Below are 21,821 nucleotides of genomic sequence, written 5' to 3' on the forward strand. Positions count from 1 at the left end.
GATGGAGAACAAAATTTACAAAACGATCAATGTACCATGTAAGTCTTCAACTCGGGCTAGATAGGAGACCGCGTGAGAGAAACGGAGGGTACCATCGCCATGTAGAAAATTTCGGTAAAGGCCTCAATGCCTTTTGGAAATATGATTTTTTTTTATATTTTTTTGGAAATATGATTTGTACAGAAGCACAAGTGAAAGCAGCGAAAATGTTGCTTTTCAACTCAAGGGTTAATTCAACTTCCTCCCACCACAGTTTAACCAAACACCATATGCATTCATTTTTTTTTTTTTTTTTGAAAAAGCAGCAGCAGCTCCTGAACGGGGCAGTTACCATTTTCCAACAAAATCAAGCACCCATAATTCGTCCAATAAAAAAAAGAATAAATTGTAGCAAAAATTCTTGATTTATACCACGCTTTTAATTTTCGTCCCTGAATTCTACTAATAGTTTCTTCCATTCTTAAATTACGTCATTTGTTGTACTATTATGCATTTGCATTAACTTCAACTTATCCGTTAAGCTAAGGATAAAATAAAATTTTCATCTAAAAATAAGAAAATAAATTTTTTTAAAGAAAAAGACTTGTCCCTCAAGGATTGAGGAGGAACTCCTCATTAAAATACATCGTGACCTATTCATAGAACTTCTTACTTATGATCAGAAGTGTTTAAGGGTTGACTAAACAACTTTAGTTATAATTGATTTTTTTTGCAGAGATGATCTTTGCATAGTAATTTATAATATAAACGCTTCCAAGCACAAGTACAAAATTTTGTAAATAGGCCACAAAGTATTTTGAGGAGGAACTCCTCCTTAACTCTAAGGAGTCGAGCTCTTTTCTTTTTAAAATAAGTGAGATTTTTTGTATGAAAAATCACTATACCTTAAATTTGATGGAAAAGAAGACTATCCTTAAAGGAACAATATCTCATGCAACGCAGAGATAAGTTAGAGGACCGGAGAAACTAATATGTGAGTTCATGAACGAAAACTAAACATATGGTAAAGTTCAGAGACATTTGCTACCAAACACAAAGAAAAAGAATATCTGTCAAAATATTGTAGGCCCATATAAACTTGGGCCTAAGTTTTAACATTTAACAAGATGTGACGGGCTATGATTTAAACTGAATTATCTTTTAATTGGTCCAAAAGCCCACCAGACTAGACAACGTCACAACGTTGTCCCTACGCATTAGCCACGTGGCACATAAGAGTAAATACGGATACGGTGGTCGCGATCTCACTTGAACAGCCTTGTCTCTGTTTCTTCAGTTTTACTCGTTAGCGCAAAAACCTTCCTCCCTACTAACGAATCACGACTGAGTCACGAGTCAAACGAGTTGCGACTGCCTTGACGACCCCCGAGAGAGTTGAGAGGAGGACCCATTTCACGCAGATCGCAGGAAGCTTTTACGCTCTCGAATTCGAGCTATTCCGACTCCAAACCACGCCGTTTGGATAATCTCCCCAATTTCTTCCATGGAAGCTGCTCCATTGGTCAGTCTCTAAGCCGCAGTTGTTGCAAGATCCGAATTTGGTTTCATAACAATGGCTGCGTGGCTCAAAGCTGCTGAAGGTTCGGATCCTCGATTTATTTTTCTATTAATTTGTTGCTTTAGTTAATTAATTTGGTTTGCATTATGGATTTTGGATTTGAAATGTATTTTAGGGTTGATCTTATGCTTAATTAGTAATTGTAATTTTTTGAGGTGTTTTATGGATAATATGGTAGCGATAATCGGGTTACGTTGGATTTGCATGTTTGATGATCCTGATGTCATTGGCATTGGTTATTTCCTTATTGAATTGTGTTTCGGAGTTCGTATTACAATGAAAAATTTAGTTTGGACACGCTATAAACCGAAAACCTGTGAGGTAGGATTCCGCATTTCATGAATTGTCCGGAAATGACATGAAAGTGAGCTAGAGAAATTTGGTTGGTTATTCGTTTTAGTGTGTGGGCGATAGATAGCTGCAGGTTAGTGATGCATTATCGGTGGAGGAAATTGTTCTTCTTGGTATCAAACTGGTATTGTCAGCTCGGTTTAGGTCCATAGGATAATACTACTGGTTAAGCAGTTAACAGTAATAGGTTAAGCGCAAGAGTGAGTTTTTATCACAAAAGAAAAGAGGTTTTATAATAATCCCAGTTCTTGCACCTGCACCACCCATCTTATACCATATATGATTGTTTACTATATAGATCATCCCTGTAGAAGCTCCACATCAGAGTTCCCATCAGACTTCCTTGTATTACTGCGCCATCTCTTGTGACCTTGATGTGTAAAGTTTATAACTTTTTCCATTGGCCTCAGGTTTGTTTGAAGTTGTTGATCGAAGGGCAAAGCTGGTTGTCAGTGAGTTGGATGATCAGTCGCCTTCCCAGTCACCAGGTATTATCTTCGAATTGTCCTGCTTTTTTTTTTTTATTTATATATTTTTGTTTTGGTTTGGAGTTGGGATGCTGCAACCAGATGTTACCCACTAATGAGTTGGTGCCTTGATAATGGGTCCTAGAATATGCATCCGTTAACTCTTACTTTATCAAGTTACTGTCTGTCTTTTAGATAACTTGAAAACCGCCAAAATTGTTGCCAATTTTAATTCTGGTTCCTTTTCTGAAGCTTCTAATGGGCAAGAATCTCAAGCTAATAAGAGGAAAATGTTGAAGACCAAGGTATTGCCAGATTACTAATGAAAATACAGCGTAAATATTCCACACACGCATGGACATTTATAAAGGTTTTGGTCTCACGCATTGGATATTTACAGGCTCAAAAGAGGCAGTCCATGATTGAATCTCAGAAAATAAGTGATTCTGCACGTGAACAGATCAGTACGTTGGCATCACAAGCAGATGTGACACCTGAAATAGACAGTGATGTTCATTTAAATGAAAATGACGGGACACCCTCTGCAGATCCGACAAGTCAAACCATCAATGACCAGCAACAAAATCTTGACAAAGATACCACAATAAGCATTCCCTTAACAGAGACATGGGCATTTGAAGTCGATGAGAGTAATGTTAAACAAGCAGAAGCTTCAACAACTATTGCTGATAGGGAAGCTATTACATCAACTTCTAATGATAAGATTGTCAATGAGATTGCCTCAGATGGTCGTGAAGAACATCCTTTGCTGTCATCTGCCAATGAAGTTGAGTTTGTGGATGAAAACCATCAGGTTGGATCAGTTGATGCTGGCCAAGATAACAAATCTAGAGCTCCTGATTTTCATCCAGAAATTGACCGAGGGAGATCAGAATCTACCCCTGATTCCATCAGTAACAGCGAAACTCAATCGAAAGTCACTGATGGCAATGAAGAACTGGTTGTTGAGAAAACTAAGCAACTTGAGCATAAATCTGGCAGCTCTCCAGTGAAAGTACAGGAACGGGATCAAATTGAGGAGGTAAGTTATTTACTACAGGGTGAATATCTTGTGTACTTCATTCCTATTTTGCTTTGAATCTTGTTAACTTGCCATCTAGGCTATTATTGAATAGTTTCTTTAGTTGGTGTACAGGCTCAAGGATTGCTTAAAACCGCTGTATCCACTGGTCAGTCTAAAGAGGCAAGGCTAGCAAGGGTAAGCTGTACTATTTTCTGTTTTTCTTTATTGTTGGTGTAATATACAGCCCCAAGTCGTTGAAGTAGGAATGCGACTTTTCTTTCAGTCAGTCTCTTGGAAAAGGTCACCATTATCGAATGAGCCTGTTTCACATATACTTTAATAAGCCTTATGCCCCCATGAGAAATTTCTTATCGGTTATAAGTTTTCTGTTTGAGTTCTTTGTTAATCTTTTGGTTATGATTGATTATTAGGTTTGTGCTGGACTTTCGTCTCGACTTCAAGAATACAAATCTGAAAATGCACAGCTAGAGGAACTTCTCGTGTCAGAGGTGAGACACATCCTGTTTTATATTTCAGGGGTCATGTGAAGTTCAACCTTTGTGGCATATGATCTATTGCTATTGGTATGACATGCTGACTGCTATTTTGATAGAGAGAGCTGAGCAAGTCATATGAGGCTCGCATAAAGCAACTACAAAAAGATTTGTCCACGTCCCAAAGTGAAGTGACAAGAATAGAGTCAAATATGGTTGAGGCCTTGGCGGCTAAGAATTCTGAAATCGAGGCCCTTGCCAGTTCCATGGATGGAATTAAGAAACAGGCTGCCTTATCTGAAGGGAGTCTGGCTTCACTGCAGGTTCATTACACTTACACATTTAATTATTGATGCATAAATTATCTCTCTCTCTCTCTCTCTAAGGACTGGTTTGCGTGAAGTACCTATATCAACTTTTTTCATTACTCTATTCATGCAATTATGAATGTTCCCAACTTGGATTTTTGACCAGTAGAGGCTTTAATAATAGTTTGATTATTATTATTTTCCAAACAGGCAAACATGGAGTCTATGATGAGAAATAGGGAGCTGACAGAGACAAGGATGATGCAGGTTAGAGTTCATGATTTTTCTTCTCTGCATGTATTTGGACCCTTAGCATACACTTGCATATGGTGTTTTTATGAAATTTTCTTCAGGCTCTTCGAGAGGAGTTGTCTTCTGTAGAACGTAGAGCAGACGAGGAGCGTTCCGCACATAATGCTACCAAAATGGTGTGTATCTACAACAATAGTATTATCAATTTATCAGTAATTTCTGTATCTTTGGTTATTTCCTTAAACTCACTCCGATAATCACTTTCTGGTAAAACAGGCTGCCATGGAAAGGGAAGTAGAACTGGAACACAGAGCCCTTGAGGCATCCACAGCCCTTGCAAGGATCCAGGTAAAGTGAGCACTTCTTAAGTTTGTGACTCTTTCCCTAAGTAATGCACCATTACTTGATAAAAAATAGTATATACTATTATTTCTTAATCAGCTTTTATTCTCTCATCCCTATAGAAACTTATGATTACTGACATTCTTAGTTTCCTTTATATGCATGAACCATATAATAGTGCTTGCAGATTATATTTTTATTTCTAATGAACATTTTACAAACTTTTGAAGATTTTGCAAATTTTGTTTCTTCCATGAGCTTTTAGCCAGGATTTGTATCTATTATTCCATGTTCTGTCTATGAAGATGTTGCATGTTCATGCTTTTCCTAATTATATGAACGTTGTAAATGCTTCTCTATCCAGAGAATAGCAGATGAGAGGACCGCAAAGGCATCAGAGCTTGACCAGAAGTTGGCATTGCTTGAGGTGGAACATTATATATTATTTTCTATTTCTACTAATGCGTTTGTTCAATTTTTGGAATAAAATACTGTTTTAAGATTCTTGGATAATTAGCACTATATGCCTTCAGGTTGAATGTGCCAATTTAAATCAAGAGCTGCAAGATATGGAAGCTAAAGTTCGGCGTGGGCAAAAGAAGTCACCAGAAGAGGCAAATCAAGCAATTCAGGTATTCCTTGTGATATGATGGATATTTACTGCATTTTATTATAGTTTGAACTTCTAGTGTGATTTCTTTTACTTGGTAGTATCATTTCATTGTCACATGGGCGCCCAGCCCAACCCAAATTAGTTGAGGATATTTAAATCTTCACCATGGTATTATAGTACTCACTTACAGTTGTGAATGCTAAGGTGCAGGCATGGCAGGAAGAAGTGGACCGTGCACACCAAGGTCAGAGGGATGCAGAGGGCAAGCTTTCTTCTTTGGAGGTAAGTGTCCTTTGTTTATTGCCCAACAGTGTTATTATTATCAATTTGTAGCTTTGCGTTCTGAAATTTTTGCCTTGTCAAACAACCTTCTTGAAATGCTCAATTTCAGGCCGAAGTCCAAAAAATGAGAGTTGAGATGGCTTCCATGAAGAGGGATGCAGAGCATTACTCGCGCCAGGTGATATCTGCTTTCTCTCTTTTCATATATCTTCATATGAATAGTTTTACTAGGTTATATTGAGCACTATGTTATTTATAGGCTATATTTTCCATTTTGCAGGAACACGTGGAGCTAGAGAAGCGCTATCGTGAACTCACTGATCTACTGGTAATGTCACTCAAGAACAGTTATTTACATGGTCAGATATTGCATCTTTATGACACGTCTTATTCCATTTATTTTCAGTACTACAAGCAAACACAATTAGAAACCATGGCTAGTGAAAAGGCCGCAGCAGAGTTTCACTTGGAAAAAGAAATGAAGCATATCAAGGAAACACAGGTCTGTTCCTAGGTGTTTTATGCTGCTTACTTGATAGTTTTATAATAGATTTTAGAGTCCAGTTACTTTTTCTTTTTTAATCTCATTTATTGCTTGCTCTATGCGAATTCACATTATGTACAGGTGGAGGCCGAAAGAAGTAGGGTTTCTCGCCGGGCATCAGCTTCCTGGGAAGAGGACGCTGAAATGAAGGCACTTGAGTACGTTGACTCTTTAAAAGGGCCTTGTGCATGATTTCCCTACATTCTTTTGGCATCTTGCTAAGTACTATGAAATATGTTATAATTGTTTTGCTTTGGATGGAACTTATTAAAATGTAATATCTGCAGGCCTCTTCCGTTGCATCACCGTCATATGGCTGGGGCAAGCATTCAGGTAAAGCTCTTTCTTACCTATCACAACTCTAGATCTCCGTTTCTTACTCTAAGTTTCACCTCATCTCATGCAGTTGCAGAAGGCAGCTAAACTATTAGATTCAGGAGCTGTCAGAGCCACAAGATTTCTCTGGCAGTATCCAACAGCCCGACTTATCTTGCTATTCTACCTGGTAAAATAGTTCAACATGCACTTTAAGAGTCTAAATATGCATACATATATGTGCATTGTGGAGTCAATTAAATCAGAAAGTAACGAGAATAAATCATATACAGGTATTTGTGCATCTCTTCTTGATGTATTTGCTGCATCGCCTTCAGGTACAGATACTACTTAATCGTTACAATTTGTATGAGAAGCCAACATTCGGTCATGATACCAAATGTCTTATGCATCTCTCCTAAACGTGTATTCTATGCGCAGGCTCAAGCAGAAGATTTTTCGGCTAGAGAAGTTGCAGAGTCTATGGGACTTGGTAACACTAACTTACCATGATTCAGTAGCTTGCTCCACGCGAGAAGCTACTCGGCTAAAATCTTCAAGTTTGACAGTCATAGAATGCGTCAAGCGTGATACATCCAATGATATAGTGTAGTAGGAAAGGATGAAAGCTTTGATTGTATCTTGCTTCTGCTCTGCAAAGCAAGATTCTCTTCCCTCATATTCTCATCTTCTTCCTTTCTCTCTTCTCAAATTTTTTATTTTGTCTTTCTTTCTTTATACAAAATTAATATAAAATGTTGACGTGATTTAACTGTGACCGTTCAAATAAAAATAAAAGGGGAGAGAAGGGGAGGAAAAATAAGAGGGGAAAGAATGTGGGAGGGAAGGAGAGGAAAACTAGGAGATAGAATCCTACTCAAAAAAAACGTTTTTAATTTTACTATTGTGTCAAGAAAGGACTCACTTTGGTGAACAACTTTGCTTTCTTTAACCCCCAAAATCAATAAGAAAAAAAGAGAGTGGACTACTGTCAGTCAGTCCCTGCCTCCACCTTCATTAAAAAAAATGTCAATAGTGCTAAGAAGGCTAAACTTTTAAATTAAATTTATAAAATATACAATGTGTTATGGCTCACGTTTATTAGGCTTCTATATTTAGCTTTGCTTTTCTTTTATCATTTTTATTACGGGTTCTAAATTTTAAATTGTTAATTTTTATATTATACATAGGTGCAATGTGATGGGCTTTTTTAGGCTCCATACGTGTGCTACATCAAGTCACTAACGGAACTTTTAACAAAATCAAAATGTGAGGACGCAATTGATGACTCACCCAATAAATAAAAGATGAAATTGATGAGTTTTAAACATAAAAAAACTAAATTGGCATCCTGTTAAAGGCTTAAAAGCATAAATATCATTAGTGATAAAATCTTTATATGTTATTGGTGCTTGGAAAGTCTTTCCTAGTCAAAATCCTATCGGAGAATCTTAAAAGGTACTTGGAAAGTATCTCCTAGTGTGTGATTAGCAAAAGCTAGAAGAGAAAAGAGAAATATGAGCTGTTTAATATAAGAACAACTTATATGAAATGGGTTTTTCACTATATGTTATCTTAATTTACTAAAATTATAATAGTTTTAAAAACTTATACATATGATTGTTTTATTGAAACATAACTCTGTAGTGGCGGTGAACTTGCATTTATTGAACGGGTGATTTAGGCTTTTGAACATCAAAGCTAAAAAAGCCAACATGAAAAGAAAGAGTTGAAAATGGAAGATAAACTTTGTGACGAAGGTATTGTAAACAGTAAAGCCACAATCTTGTCAAGGAAGCCATCAGTGCTCATTGGCTTTTAGTGAAAAGCATTTTCTTACCCAGCAACAATATTTTCTTATTAGATTCTTGCCAAGGGGCGTTCTTGATTGTCATAACACATTTAGCTATTCTACAAACACTTGGGCTTTATTAGAAACTGCTTTTTCATAAATGCTTATTCTCAAAGACTATGGTTAGAAATGATTACGCCGCAATTGGAATTGTTGTTCTATAAAACTCTTGCACTCGTAATCACTTTTATTAAAAACACGTTGAAATGTTTATTAAGAATTCAAGTGTTTTATTAAAAAATATTTGATAAACATTTTTTCAAAAAACATTTTTATGATCCAAAAGAAGTTTAAGTATTTCTTGATAAGGTATTTATAAGACACATAAAATGAACAGAAACAACTTTAGTTGTCAAAAAACAGAGTTAGATTCCCTTCTCTCCTATTCTCATCCCCTTCCCTTCTCTTTTCTCATATTTTTTTTATTTTGTCTTTCTTTCTCTATACAAAATTAATATAAAATGTTGACGTAACTTAACCGTGACCGTTCAAATAAAAGAAGAGAGAAGGGGAGGAAAAATAAGAGGGGAAAGAATGTGGGAGGGAAGGAGAGGAAAAATATGAGGAAATAGAAACTTACTCAAAAAACCATTTTTAATTTTACAATTGTGTCATGAAAGGACTCACTTTTGTGAACAACTTTGCTTTCTTTAACCCCCAAAGTCAAAAAGAAAAAAAGAAAGTGGATTAATGTCAGTCAGTCAGTCCTTGCCTCCCCCTTCATAAAAAAAAAAATGTCAATAGTGCTAAGGAGGTTATATTTTTAAATTAAATTTATAAATTATATAATGTGTTATGGCTCACTTTTATTAGGCTTTTATATTTAGCTTTGCTTTTCCCCTATCATTTTGATTACGGGTTCTAAATTTTAAACTGTTAATTTTTATATTATACATGGGTGCAATGTGATGGGCTTTTCTAGGCTCCATACGTGTGCTACATCAAGCCACTAACGAAACTTTTAACATAATCAAACTGTGAGGACAAAATTGATGACTCACCCAATAAATAAGAGATGAAATTGATGAGTTTGAAACATAAAAAACTAAATCGGCATCCCGTTAAAGGCTTAAAAGCATAAGGATCATTAGTGATAAAATCTTTATATGTTATTGATGCTTGAAAAATCTTTCCTCGTCAAAATCCTCTCGGAGAATCTTAAAAGGTACTTGGAAAGTATCTCCTAGTGTGTGATTAGCAAAAGCTAGAAGAGAAAAGAGAAATATGAGTTGTCTAATATAAGAACAATTTATATGAAACAAGTTTTTCACTATATAGTATCTTAATTTACTAAAATTATAATAGTTTTAAAAAACTTATATATATGATTATTTTATTGAAACGTAATTCTGTAGTGGCGGTGAACTCACATTTATTGAATGGATGATTTTAGGCTTTTGAACATCAAAACTAAAAAAGCCAACATGAAAAGAAAAAGTTGAAAATGGAAGATAAACTTGGTGACGAAGGTATTGTAAACACGTTAATCAGTACTTAAATAATAAGTCAATCATTAACAACCACGTCATGTAATTTATAAAATTTGGCTTACAAAGTTGATCTTGCATTGCTCATAAAAATTATATTAATAATAAGGTGAAGTGCCAATTTAGTCTCTGAACTATCATCTCAGTGAAAATAAAGTCCCTGAATTATTTTTTCGGTAAAATAGTACTGGAATTCATTAAAAATTACTAATTTCATCCCTACTATTATATTCGAAGCTATTTCATCCAATTTTTCATCAACTTAAGTTGCTTGACACACTTTAGAGTGTAATACCCTTTTTTTCTCGCCTATAAATCTTTAACATTTCATATAGGTTACGAATCTAATGTCTAATATAGCCTCCAAAGTTAACTATATACATTATTCTTTATGAAAAATTACTAATCTATCATCCAAAGTTAACTATAACGTGACTTAAATTGACAAAAAATTTAATATAGTAACTTCGAATATAATATTAGGGATGTAATTGATAGATTTTTAGAATTCAATGACTGATTTTTCTGAAAAAAAAAATAATTTAAGGACCTAATTTTCATTCAGATGATAATTCAGAAACTAAATTGGCAGTTCATATTTTATAATATTGTCATGAAAAATGCATAATTGGAAGTTTTGGACTTGAGATGAAAATCTAGAACCTTGAAGGAAATTTTTTTTTTTTTTTAATTTTTTTTTCTGTGGCAGGAAACAAGAGGGTCACTGAAGGGGTTAAAAATCATTATCTTGGAGATGTTAAGGAGCGCCCACGTAAATTTAATATTCAGAGGCGAACATATGGAGTACGAAAACTAAATTATTTAAAGTATTTAAATATTCTTCGTTAAAAGGCAGGGATGATTGGAATTTCGGCCTTCGTGAAAAAGACCGAACTCAAATTCTTTGGTTTTGCTTTTGTCAAACAAATTGTTTGGCTGTTGAATCGATGATGGCTGCCAAGGAACGTTTCTTTATCCAAATCAATTGTCTCCCAATTCCCAAAACATATGTTATTCCATTCATAGAACTTATTAATTGTTCCCAAATCCCAAATATTATTTGGATTCTTTCAATTAACCAACAACGCGACAAAGATCAAAGTGTCACCATCACCATAAATCCTTTATATGGGAATTAACTTGGCTGCTGAACATTCAGCAGCCATTTCTGCTTACACCAAATTCGGATAGACACGTGTCAAAACTTGGACACGTGTCAACCATGAATTGGATGTAAGCAGGAGTGACTACTAAAAATTCAGCAGCCAAGTCTTGCTGGTTATGTATGTTAACAATTTATCAATTTATCATTTATCTGTCGGTGTCTATATTAATATCGTTCTTGTCATTTAATCTGTCAAAATTTTATTAGTGTGTTAATGTGGCACACGTATGAAATCCCCAAAGCCAATGACATGATTTCATATAAATTAATGACTGACCCAATAGATAGAAGAGTAAATTGATGAGCTTAAAATATGAATGATCATCATATGGATGACATGTTAAAACATAAAGAACCAATTGTTATAAAAATCTTGTATGTTATTGGTGCTTGAAAAGTATTTCCTAGTCAAAATTTTGTCGGGTGAAACTTTTGAACAAACGATATTATTTACATTAAGGGGAGGGAGTGAGTTTAGCCTCACAATGTGCTAGCAATAATGTGGTTCAAACTCACCTTTGGCGAGAATCGAACCTAAAATCTCTCACTTACAAGTGAAGAAGAATATCACTAGACCGCAATACTGAGTAGCTTATCAGGAGAAACTTAAAGTGTGATTACTATTGACGACGCCTTAGCTTTTACGTGGAAATCGTATTCTTATTCAGGAATGTTTTTGCTCACTGCCTTCTTACTCAGTGTGCGTTGTTAGTTTTCTATTAACATTCAACTATTCTATAAAAGGATAGTACTTTGGTACTCACTAGTAAGTGCTCATTTTGATTTGTACAATCATCTTTTAACGCATCTTTTCTTGTTTTGAAAAAAAAAATGAACGTCTTATTAATTTTTGTTGGACTTTAAAAAACAAAGAATGTATGACAATTTTTATTAGGTTAAATCAGAAAGTAAGTACATAAGTATTATTGTGACAGCCCGTTCCAAATTTTACGTTTTTATTTTATTTTAAAAGCGTGAATTTACTAAATTGCCCTAGAGGCAAGGACTTTGACTTCCGTTGACCATCGACTTGAGAGATGTGTGACTTATTCTTTAAGCATATCCTCGTAGTACTCTTTGGTACGAACGTATAGGCGAAAGCCGTTTGCGCGTCCGGATTATAACGGTATAGTTACGAACGTTCGAAATTGGTTATTCAAGGTTTAGTGTGTATTTAAATTAAACCCCCCACTTTGTGGGGGAAGCCCAAAATCAGAAACGGAGGGAGGAAAGAAAAGAAGAAAAAAAAAAAAAAAAAAAAAAAAAAAAAAAACAGGGAAGAGAGCTTCCCGTGCACCCATACCCGCGCCACCACGAGACCACCTTCCAAGGCCGATTCCGGCCAACTCCGGTGGAGTTTTTCGATGCCACCACCACCATCTTGAAGCTCTCATTCCCCTCTACAAAACCCACCCAAGAACCACCTTGATTGACCATGGTATGAGACGGTTTGAGGCCACGAAAGTTGACGAAAATCAATGGTGCTCCGGCCACCCTTTTCGATTTTCCGGCCAATCGGCAAAGCAATGGCCGATGCCACCACTTGGGCTTTGTAGCCCACAATCCCAGGAGCAAAACCCAACCAACCTTGACCCCGTTGGACCACCGTAGACGACGAATCGACGTCGGGAAGTTTTAGGCATCCGCCGGCTTCGTGGGCAAAATTGACCATCTTCCGTCCACTTTTGGACTTCGTGGCAGGTATGAAAGTTGCTCCACTCACTGAGATCTTCATTTCTGTGAAGTTTGAGAATTTTTGGAAATAGTTGGATTTTCCGGCGAGTCGGGGCGGCCGACCGCCACCCGCGGCGGCGCGTGCGGCGGCGCATGGCCAGTGGGCCGCCAATGCTATTTTTAGGCTATGTCAAATGTCTTGAATTCAGTTTTGTCATTTGAATGACGTAGGTTGATAGTTGGAACCTAAATTCATTACGATACGTTACTTGATGAAAATGTGAATCGATGATCCGACCGTTGGATCGTCACCAAAATGGGATATATTATAATACGTAATATTTAAAGATTATAGGAATTTACAGATCGGGAATCCGACTTACGGATCTTCCTGAATTGGATTTGTAAGTTAGTAAAATAAATGTTCATGGCCACTTGTTTTAGGCAATTGGCGGAGATTGGACCGTTGGATCGTAATGAAATTTTAGTATGTTATTCTTGAAACATATTGTGGATCGTTGGGAGTTGCGGATTGGAAATCTGATATGCGGATCTTCCGGGTCAAGTTATACAGGGTTGTAAACCCTACCATCGATCTTTGATCGACGGTTGACTTGTGGTCAATGGGTATCAAACTATTTTAGAATGTCGTTGATGTTGTGTTTTATGTGAATTACGTACTCTTCGGATAAGAGTTCTGAGATATGATTTGATAATTGGTCACAGGGACCAATCATTCAGGACGCCTCGATGTGTGCGCTAGAGAATCATAGCGTGGACTCCAAGTAAGTGGATCTTTTCCTTTTTATCGTACATATTATTGAGAGTTCTATCGACACTTTTAAATTGATTAGGTATATTACTTTCATATATAATTATTGTGAATGCTTGAAGTACGATATGAACTACGAATGGCTTGATCCCTATTTAGGGTACGTAGGCAGTCTAACGAGACGTTAGATGCAGCCATAAAATATTTGAGACCAAAGCCTTGCTTGGGAAATTGAGTAAGGCGAAGGAAATTGGTAAAGGCAAGTTTTAGTTTTATGAATTAGTTAGCTAAATTAGTGTTAATTGGGTCGTCAAGGATAATTATCCCTGAAAATAAATAGTTTGGGAGTAATGCGTTATTGATTGTACACTTCTCACTGTATTGTTTATAATTGAACATGCTACGACATGGTTGAGTATTAGATTGCATCATAGTATATCAATATGTATATTACTTGCATATAATTATTGGGAATGCTTTCAAGTGCAAAAGTGAACTCAGGACACCCAGGTAAGTTCAGGTGAGTTTATGGTACTAGTTGAATCGATTTCGTTATAGCATGACTACAGTTATGTGTTAGGCAACTTCGATACTGTCGTACTGGTTGCCATGAGTTGCACATGTTATATTGAGATGCATTGAGAGCTCATAAACCTGCACCCCGGTGTTAGTGCTCCCGCCCGTGGCCAGGGCACAGTCCTTCACGTGATGTTCACCTCCCGCACCTTATGCTCACCTTGGATTCAAGGTAGGTGCACAGTCCTGTCGTACAGACCACTTTAGGTGGTTCCGACTCGTAGGTGACCCGCGATTATTCGCCCAGTCTTCACGTGATCGTAGCACTTGAGCTTATTTATTTACACCCAGTCCTGTCGTACAGACCACTTTAGGTGGTTCCGACTCGTGTGCAGGTATACTTATTGAGTTATATGCTAGCCAGGATTGATGAGATATGGATAAGTCGTACAGGTCACTAGAGGTGACTCCGACTTATATGCTAGCCAGGATTGATGAGATATGGATAAGTCGTACAGGTCACTAGAGGTGACTCCGACTTATATGCTAGCGAGGATTGATGAGATATGGATAAGTCGTACAGGTCACTAGAGGTGACTCCGACTTATATGCTAGCCAGGATTGATGAGATATGGATAAGTCGTACAGGTCACTAGAGGTGACTCCGACTTATATGCTAGCCAGGATTGATAAGAATCCTGAGATATGGATAAGTCGTACATGTCACTAGAGGTGACTCCGACTTATATGCTAGCCTGGATTGATAAGATATGGATAAGTCGTACAGGTCACTAGAGGTGACTCCGACTTATATGCTAGCCATGATTGATGAGATACGAATAAGTTGTACATGTCATTTTAGATGACTCTGACTGATATATCACTTTGTATTGATTTAGTTCATTTGGCCTACTTATTAATGTATGGTGGAGTTAATGGAAAACCGTGGTTTTGGTCATTTCTGAGTATGGTTTGGATATATGTATATATGTTGTACTGTCTTATGGAAAACGATACGGGTTTTACATTAGGGCATTACTTTTAGAGAGGTAATAACTTTGGGAAGCTTGGTTTTATTGCTTACTCACACCTTCTGTTTGGTGCCCTCCAGGTTTTAGCTGCTGAGTTTGTATCGACAACAATCTGTGGTGAATCTTAGTATTAATGGATATTTTTGAGGGTATGATTCTTACCCATACTACTGTACCTTACTTATGCTCTGACATCGCGTGTGAAATGGGTTCGCTCCCACTCGTAGCGCACTCTGGTACTTAGACACTTTTAGATTCAAATTTATTCACTTTTTGTACACTATCACATTTTATGGCTTCGTCACCTTCCAGGTGTCGGCCAGCACAGTTCGATTCAGGGTCTAAGTGGACTTTCTGGGTCGGGGTGTGTCAGTTTGGTATCAGAGCATATGTTGGGCAGTATTGTGTTCATCACACGCGTGATGTGAGCACTCTTGGTTTTTGTGTTTGACGCTCGAATGATGCCACCTCGTCGAATATGGAAAGATATGCTAACTTTTCTTAAGTTTTGGACAATTATGTTGTCTTCACGACATTTTAGATGATCATTTTGGCCATGTCCATAGAACTAAAACGAAGATTTTCCTTGTGGAGGAAAGGTATAAAAGTGAGGCAAGTTGATGGCCTAAGTAAATGTTTTGATAATCATGTATTGCCAGAGATATTACCAAATAATTCTATCATTGTCCTACCGCCATTAATATTGATTCTTTAAAGATTGGAAATCTTAGTTAATCTTGATTTCTTAGTAACATTCCGCGGAAGATCATCGGAGGGATAATTATTGTTCGGTCCCTATTAGCACTAATATCTTCAAGCGTACTTGTGTTCATGTTGGATCTTTAGGAGGAAGATCGACTGTCGATGAAGTCTTTTTGAAAGTAGATATTAAGCAAGGTCTTTTTCTAGCATTGAGATTTTTCAATCAACGCTATTCCAGATTTTTGCTTTCGTAGTTGTACTTATTAAATGTGTGAGAATAGGCTTGCGAATGTAAGTTGTCATATCCTGGGAGTTGTAGAAATCCGAAAAGCAATCATCAAATCCTCCTAGGATCAATGAACTACTTCGCTTGAGCCGAATAAATTAGGATCGTGGAAGCTTAGGAATAAGCTTTGCAATAGGACGTTAAACTCATGATTGTTGTTTTACCTTATCACTTATTTAGGTAAACGAAAACCCTTTGACTAACCACCTCTCGATCACTTCCATAGACATTAGAATCGAAATGCGGGATGATATCTCACTGTTAGATTGTTATAAGTGTCGAGGAAACTGTGAAGACCTTTTAGTTCGTGTCGTAGAGTTGGTTAGTAGTACTGTAAATTTCGAGGACATATACTTTTGGCGTCATATCCCAAAAATCCTACCGCGGATACCACCACATTGTTAAGTTGGTATGGCAACATGACGGAGTATTGCTTTTACTTTTCACGATTAGAATCGTTTGAAACGAATCATCTTATTCATTGACCTAAAGTCAACAGTCATCACCTTATTTCGAAGGCTAAATGACACTTCTCGGTGGAGATTTTGATGATGCATGATGATTGTCGATTGATGTGATAAGTCAATTCGGATTCAGACTTTCTTAGTATGTTAACGCTTATGTTTCTCGATGGTAGAACCGCTAAAGATGAACTATCATACTTCTGACCTAGAATTAACAATTTCTAATTTCATTGGAATATTGATTGGGACTCTTATGTAGAAAAGTGTGTCCAAATCTTCATTGATCTTAGAACTTTTTATTACATTTACTTTTTGGAACAAGCTAAGTTCTGTCAGAGGCAATAGTAGAATTAAATTAGCATCTATGAGTGCATTATCGCGTATCTACTCTTGCACATTTCCAGCTTGTCCTTTTCTATTTAATTGGGAAGTATCTTTTTATATGCGCAGTTCGAGATATGTGGTATATGTAAAGAATGTGAAATTCATTAATCGTGATGCTAAACTGATGATACGCTTATATGATGTTCCAATTGGTGGTTGTTTACTTAAGTAGAAAACAATATTCTTCTTGCTCAAAAAATTGAAGTATTGGCAATAGTTATTTCCTGAAAATGGGTGTTGAAATTTCAACAATAAGACACTTGTGAAGACCACTAAGATAGAAGTGGGATGTAGTCAACCTCTTCGGGTGATGTGATCTAGAAGTTCTCTTTGTGACGTGACCAAATGTGGAAGTAGGGAAGAGATAAAATCGAGGCTTCCTTTGATGTGTTTTAAATGAATCCTCACTCTAGATGGACCTTGCCTTTGATTAATGTTGTGAGGATATTGAGATTATAGAGTTCAAAATTTTCTGGACAACTACAATTTTCTAAGTGCGTCCAGAGGACGATGACTTTTTGAGAAAACTACTCCTAGACTTTTATACCAATTTCAGCAAACAGAAACCTGACAAGATTATCATCTTGGTGTATTTATATTTCATCGTGTTACATGTTTTACTTCCAAGCCTTTGGAAGTCGTTATGAAGGTTTTGAGTATTAGAAGTTGTTCCTTATTGCATTTCTATCCCTAGATTAACGATTAGTTTGAAATGAGTTACTCAGACCTTTGTGGACGAGTTGCATCTTGTTTGTCCCACCAGTAGCATGGTTGCAGTATATCCTTATCTCCATTTTAGTCACTTGTAACCACGGTTACAATTTCGGGTTAACTATGGTATCATTGGAGTTGATGTATGGAGATTTTACGCACAACGCATATTTAATGAATGCATACTTTTGTTAGAATTATGGGTAACTACGGTTACATTCCTGTTTAGGAGTATGGTATCCTTCGAAATATAATACAAATATTGTATGTGCAGTTTGTGATTTACAGCAGATTATTGCGAACAAATATTTGATTGAGATTGTGATGTAGAAAATTTATGTTATTGACGATGTTGCCTCAGAAGGTAGCGAATGAGTACGATCGAGGCTGGCATGTGTATTTCCCATTGAGGGGCAAGATGGTAATATTGCACCCTCGGGAATTGTTACTTGCTTATCAAGACAACAGTGAATTGTCGGTTTTGCGGGGTGCAGACCGTAATATTAATAACTTATTCGTTGGGTTGTTAAGCAAGTAAACAAGTAGATTATTCTACGTTAATATTTGTATTTACTTATTTAATTCGTTAATGGTTGTTTGGGCTTGACCCAAAAAAAAATATATATATATTACATGCTTAATTTCGAAGTGCGTTACGCTTTGAACACGTTTATGAGAGGATAGTAGGAATTTGGAGGCATGAAAGAAGAGTCACTACGCTCCGATCATGACGGAATGTCATCCTCTTTTATGTAGTCGCCATCACTTTGTATCTTCCTCGTGTATGTATTTACATACATATATCTCTTTAATTTTGAGTATTCTACTTTGGACTGATGATTTTAAATTTCGAGGACGAAATTTTCTTAAGGTGGGTAGATTGTGACAGCCCGTTCCAAATTTTACGTTTTTATTTTATTTTAAAAGCGTGAATTTACTAAATTGCCCTAGAGGCAAGGACTTTGACTTCCGTTGACCATCGACTTGAGAGATGTGTGACTTATTCTTTAAGCATATCCTCGTAGTACTCTTTGGTACGAACGTATAGGCGAAAGCCGTTTGCGCGTCCGGATTATAACGGTATAGTTACGAACGTTCGAAATTGGTTATTCAAGGTTTAGTGTGTATTTAAATTAAACCCCCCACTTTGTGGGGGAAGCCCAAAATCAGAAACGGAGGGAGGAAAGAAAAGAAGAAAAAAAAAAAAAAAAAAAAAAAAAAAAAAAAAAAAACAGGGAAGAGAGCTTCCCGTGCACCCATACCCGCGCCACCACGAGACCACCTTCCAAGGCCGATTCCGGCCAACTCCGGTGGAGTTTTTCGATGCCACCACCACCATCTTGAAGCTCTCATTCCCCTCTACAAAACCCACCCAAGAACCACCTTGATTGACCATGGTATGAGACGGTTTGAGGCCACGAAAGTTGACGAAAATCAATGGTGCTCCGGCCACCCTTTTCGATTTTCCGGCCAATCGGCAAAGCAATGGCCGATGCCACCACTTGGGCTTTGTAGCCCACAATCCCAGGAGCAAAACCCAACCAACCTTGACCCCGTTGGACCACCGTAGACGACGAATCGACGTCGGGAAGTTTTAGGCATCCGCCGGCTTCGTGGGCAAAATTGACCATCTTCCGTCCACTTTTGGACTTCGTGGCAGGTATGAAAGTTGCTCCACTCACTGAGATCTTCATTTCTGTGAAGTTTGAGAATTTTTGGAAATAGTTGGATTTTCCGGCGAGTCGGGGCGGCCGACCGCCACCCGCGGCGGCGCGTGCGGCGGCGCATGGCCAGTGGGCCGCCAATGCTATTTTTAGGCTATGTCAAATGTCTTGAATTCAGTTTTGTCATTTGAATGACGTAGGTTGATAGTTGGAACCTAAATTCATTACGATACGTTACTTGATGAAAATGTGAATCGATGATCCGACCGTTGGATCGTCACCAAAATGGGATATATTATAATACGTAATATTTAAAGATTATAGGAATTTACAGATCGGGAATCCGACTTACGGATCTTCCTGAATTGGATTTGTAAGTTAGTAAAATAAATGTTCATGGCCACTTGTTTTAGGCAATTGGCGGAGATTGGACCGTTGGATCGTAATGAAATTTTAGTATGTTATTCTTGAAACATATTGTGGATCGTTGGGAGTTGCGGATTGGAAATCTGATATGCGGATCTTCCGGGTCAAGTTATACAGGGTTGTAAACCCTACCATCGATCTTTGATCGACGGTTGACTTGTGGTCAATGGGTATCAAACTATTTTAGAATGTCGTTGATGTTGTGTTTTATGTGAATTACGTACTCTTCGGATAAGAGTTCTGAGATGTGATTTGATAATTGGTCACAGGGACCAATCATTCAGGACGCCTCGATGTGTGCGCTAGAGAATCATAGCGTGGACTCCAAGTAAGTGGATCTTTTCCTTTTTATCGTACATATTATTGAGAGTTCTATCGACACTTTTAAATTGATTAGGTATATTACTTTCATATATAATTATTGTGAATGCTTGAAGTACGATATGAACTACGAATGGCTTGATCCCTATTTAGGGTACGTAGGCAGTCTAACGAGACGTTAGATGCAGCCATAAAATATTTGAGACCAAAGCCTTGCTTGGGAAATTGAGTAAGGCGAAGGAAATTGGTAAAGGCAAGTTTTAGTTTTATGAATTAGTTAGCTAAATTAGTGTTAATTGGGTCGTCAAGGATAATTATCCCTGAAAATAAATAGTTTGGGAGTAATGCGTTATTGATTGTACACTTCTCACTGTATTGTTTATAATTGAACATGCTACGACATGGTTGAGTATTAGATTGCATCATAGTATATCAATATGTATATTACTTGCATATAATTATTGGGAATGCTTTCAAGTGCAAAAGTGAACTCAGGACACCCAGGTAAGTTCAGGTGAGTTTATGGTACTAGTTGAATCGATTTCGTTATAGCATGACTACAGTTATGTGTTAGGCAACTTCGATACTGTCGTACTGGTTGCCATGAGTTGCACATGTTATATTGAGATGCATTGAGAGCTCATAAACCTGCACCCCGGTGTTAGTGCTCCCGCCCGTGGCCAGGGCACAGTCCTTCACGTGATGTTCACCTCCCGCACCTTATGCTCACCTTGGATTCAAGGTAGGTGCACAGTCCTGTCGTACAGACCACTTTAGGTGGTTCCGACTCGTAGGTGACCCGCGATTATTCGCCCAGTCTTCACGTGATCGTAGCACTTGAGCTTATTTATTTACACCCAGTCCTGTCGTACAGACCACTTTAGGTGGTTCCGACTCGTGTGCAGGTATACTTATTGAGTTATATGCTAGCCAGGATTGATGAGATATGGATAAGTCGTACAGGTCACTAGAGGTGACTCCGACTTATATGCTAGCCAGGATTGATGAGATATGGATAAGTCGTACAGGTCACTAGAGGTGACTCCGACTTATATGCTAGCGAGGATTGATGAGATATGGATAAGTCGTACAGGTCACTAGAGGTGACTCCGACTTATATGCTAGCCAGGATTGATGAGATATGGATAAGTCGTACAGGTCACTAGAGGTGACTCCGACTTATATGCTAGCCAGGATTGATAAGAATCCTGAGATATGGATAAGTCGTACATGTCACTAGAGGTGACTCCGACTTATATGCTAGCCTGGATTGATAAGATATGGATAAGTCGTACAGGTCACTAGAGGTGACTCCGACTTATATGCTAGCCATGATTGATGAGATACGAATAAGTTGTACATGTCATTTTAGATGACTCTGACTGATATATCACTTTGTATTGATTTAGTTCATTTGGCCTACTTATTAATGTATGGTGGAGTTAATGGAAAACCGTGGTTTTGGTCATTTCTGAGTATGGTTTGGATATATGTATATATGTTGTACTGTCTTATGGAAAACGATACGGGTTTTACATTAGGGCATTACTTTTAGAGAGGTAATAACTTTGGGAAGCTTGGTTTTATTGCTTACTCACACCTTCTGTTTGGTGCCCTCCAGGTTTTAGCTGCTGAGTTTGTATCGACAACAATCTGTGGTGAATCTTAGTATTAATGGATATTTTTGAGGGTATGATTCTTACCCATACTACTGTACCTTACTTATGCTCTGACATCGCGTGTGAAATGGGTTCGCTCCCACTCGTAGCGCACTCTGGTACTTAGACACTTTTAGATTCAAATTTATTCACTTTTT

At 37.4% G+C, this 21,821-nt stretch overlaps 1 protein-coding gene and 2 long non-coding RNA genes across 5 annotated transcripts; all 3 read left to right on the plus strand.

The window, feature by feature from the left end:
* The first annotated feature begins 1,263 nt into the window (after positions 1-1,263).
* LOC137737091 (golgin candidate 1-like) lies at positions 1,264-7,322 on the plus strand. 3 transcript variants are annotated; one of them, XM_068476466.1, is made up of 21 exons: positions 1,264-1,580; positions 2,320-2,397; positions 2,629-2,681; positions 2,777-3,418; positions 3,533-3,595; positions 3,832-3,909; positions 4,014-4,217; positions 4,413-4,469; positions 4,556-4,630; positions 4,731-4,802; positions 5,161-5,223; positions 5,330-5,428; positions 5,614-5,691; positions 5,801-5,869; positions 5,972-6,019; positions 6,098-6,193; positions 6,317-6,393; positions 6,523-6,568; positions 6,642-6,740; positions 6,844-6,888; positions 6,992-7,322. In XM_068476466.1, exons 1-21 carry the CDS (start codon positions 1,553-1,555, stop codon positions 7,061-7,063), a joined length of 2,142 nt encoding a protein of 713 aa, XP_068332567.1. In that variant the 5' UTR covers positions 1,264-1,552; the 3' UTR covers positions 7,064-7,322. The 3 variants fall into 3 exon arrangements, with proteins under 3 accessions (XP_068332567.1, XP_068332576.1, XP_068332560.1); XM_068476475.1 differs by having other exon boundaries at positions 5,620-5,691; XM_068476459.1 differs by having other exon boundaries at positions 5,972-6,193.
* Positions 7,323-12,624: 5,302 nt separating this feature from the next.
* LOC137729207 (uncharacterized) lies at positions 12,625-15,322 on the plus strand. The gene is made up of 3 exons (XR_011067976.1): positions 12,625-12,755; positions 13,455-13,513; positions 15,128-15,322. It is a non-coding gene; the product is annotated as an uncharacterized lncRNA (long non-coding RNA).
* Positions 15,323-19,123: 3,801 nt separating this feature from the next.
* LOC137729591 (uncharacterized) lies at positions 19,124-21,821 on the plus strand. The gene is made up of 3 exons (XR_011068016.1): positions 19,124-19,254; positions 19,954-20,012; positions 21,627-21,821. It is a non-coding gene; the product is annotated as an uncharacterized lncRNA (long non-coding RNA).

The sequence above is a fragment of the Pyrus communis genome, chromosome 1 (assembly GCF_963583255.1).
Source record: "Pyrus communis chromosome 1, drPyrComm1.1, whole genome shotgun sequence".
NCBI lineage: Eukaryota > Viridiplantae > Streptophyta > Magnoliopsida > Rosales > Rosaceae > Pyrus > Pyrus communis.

Coding starts and splice junctions, on each gene's coding strand:
- LOC137737091 (XM_068476459.1), top strand. CDS start 1,553: ATGGCTGCGTGGCTCAAAGCTGCTGAAG. Junction 3,910..4,013: donor AGGAACTTCTCGTGTCAGAG/GTGAGACACATC, acceptor CTATTTTGATAG/AGAGAGCTGAGCAAGTCATA. Junction 5,429..5,613: donor AGGCAAATCAAGCAATTCAG/GTATTCCTTGTG, acceptor GTGAATGCTAAG/GTGCAGGCATGGCAGGAAGA.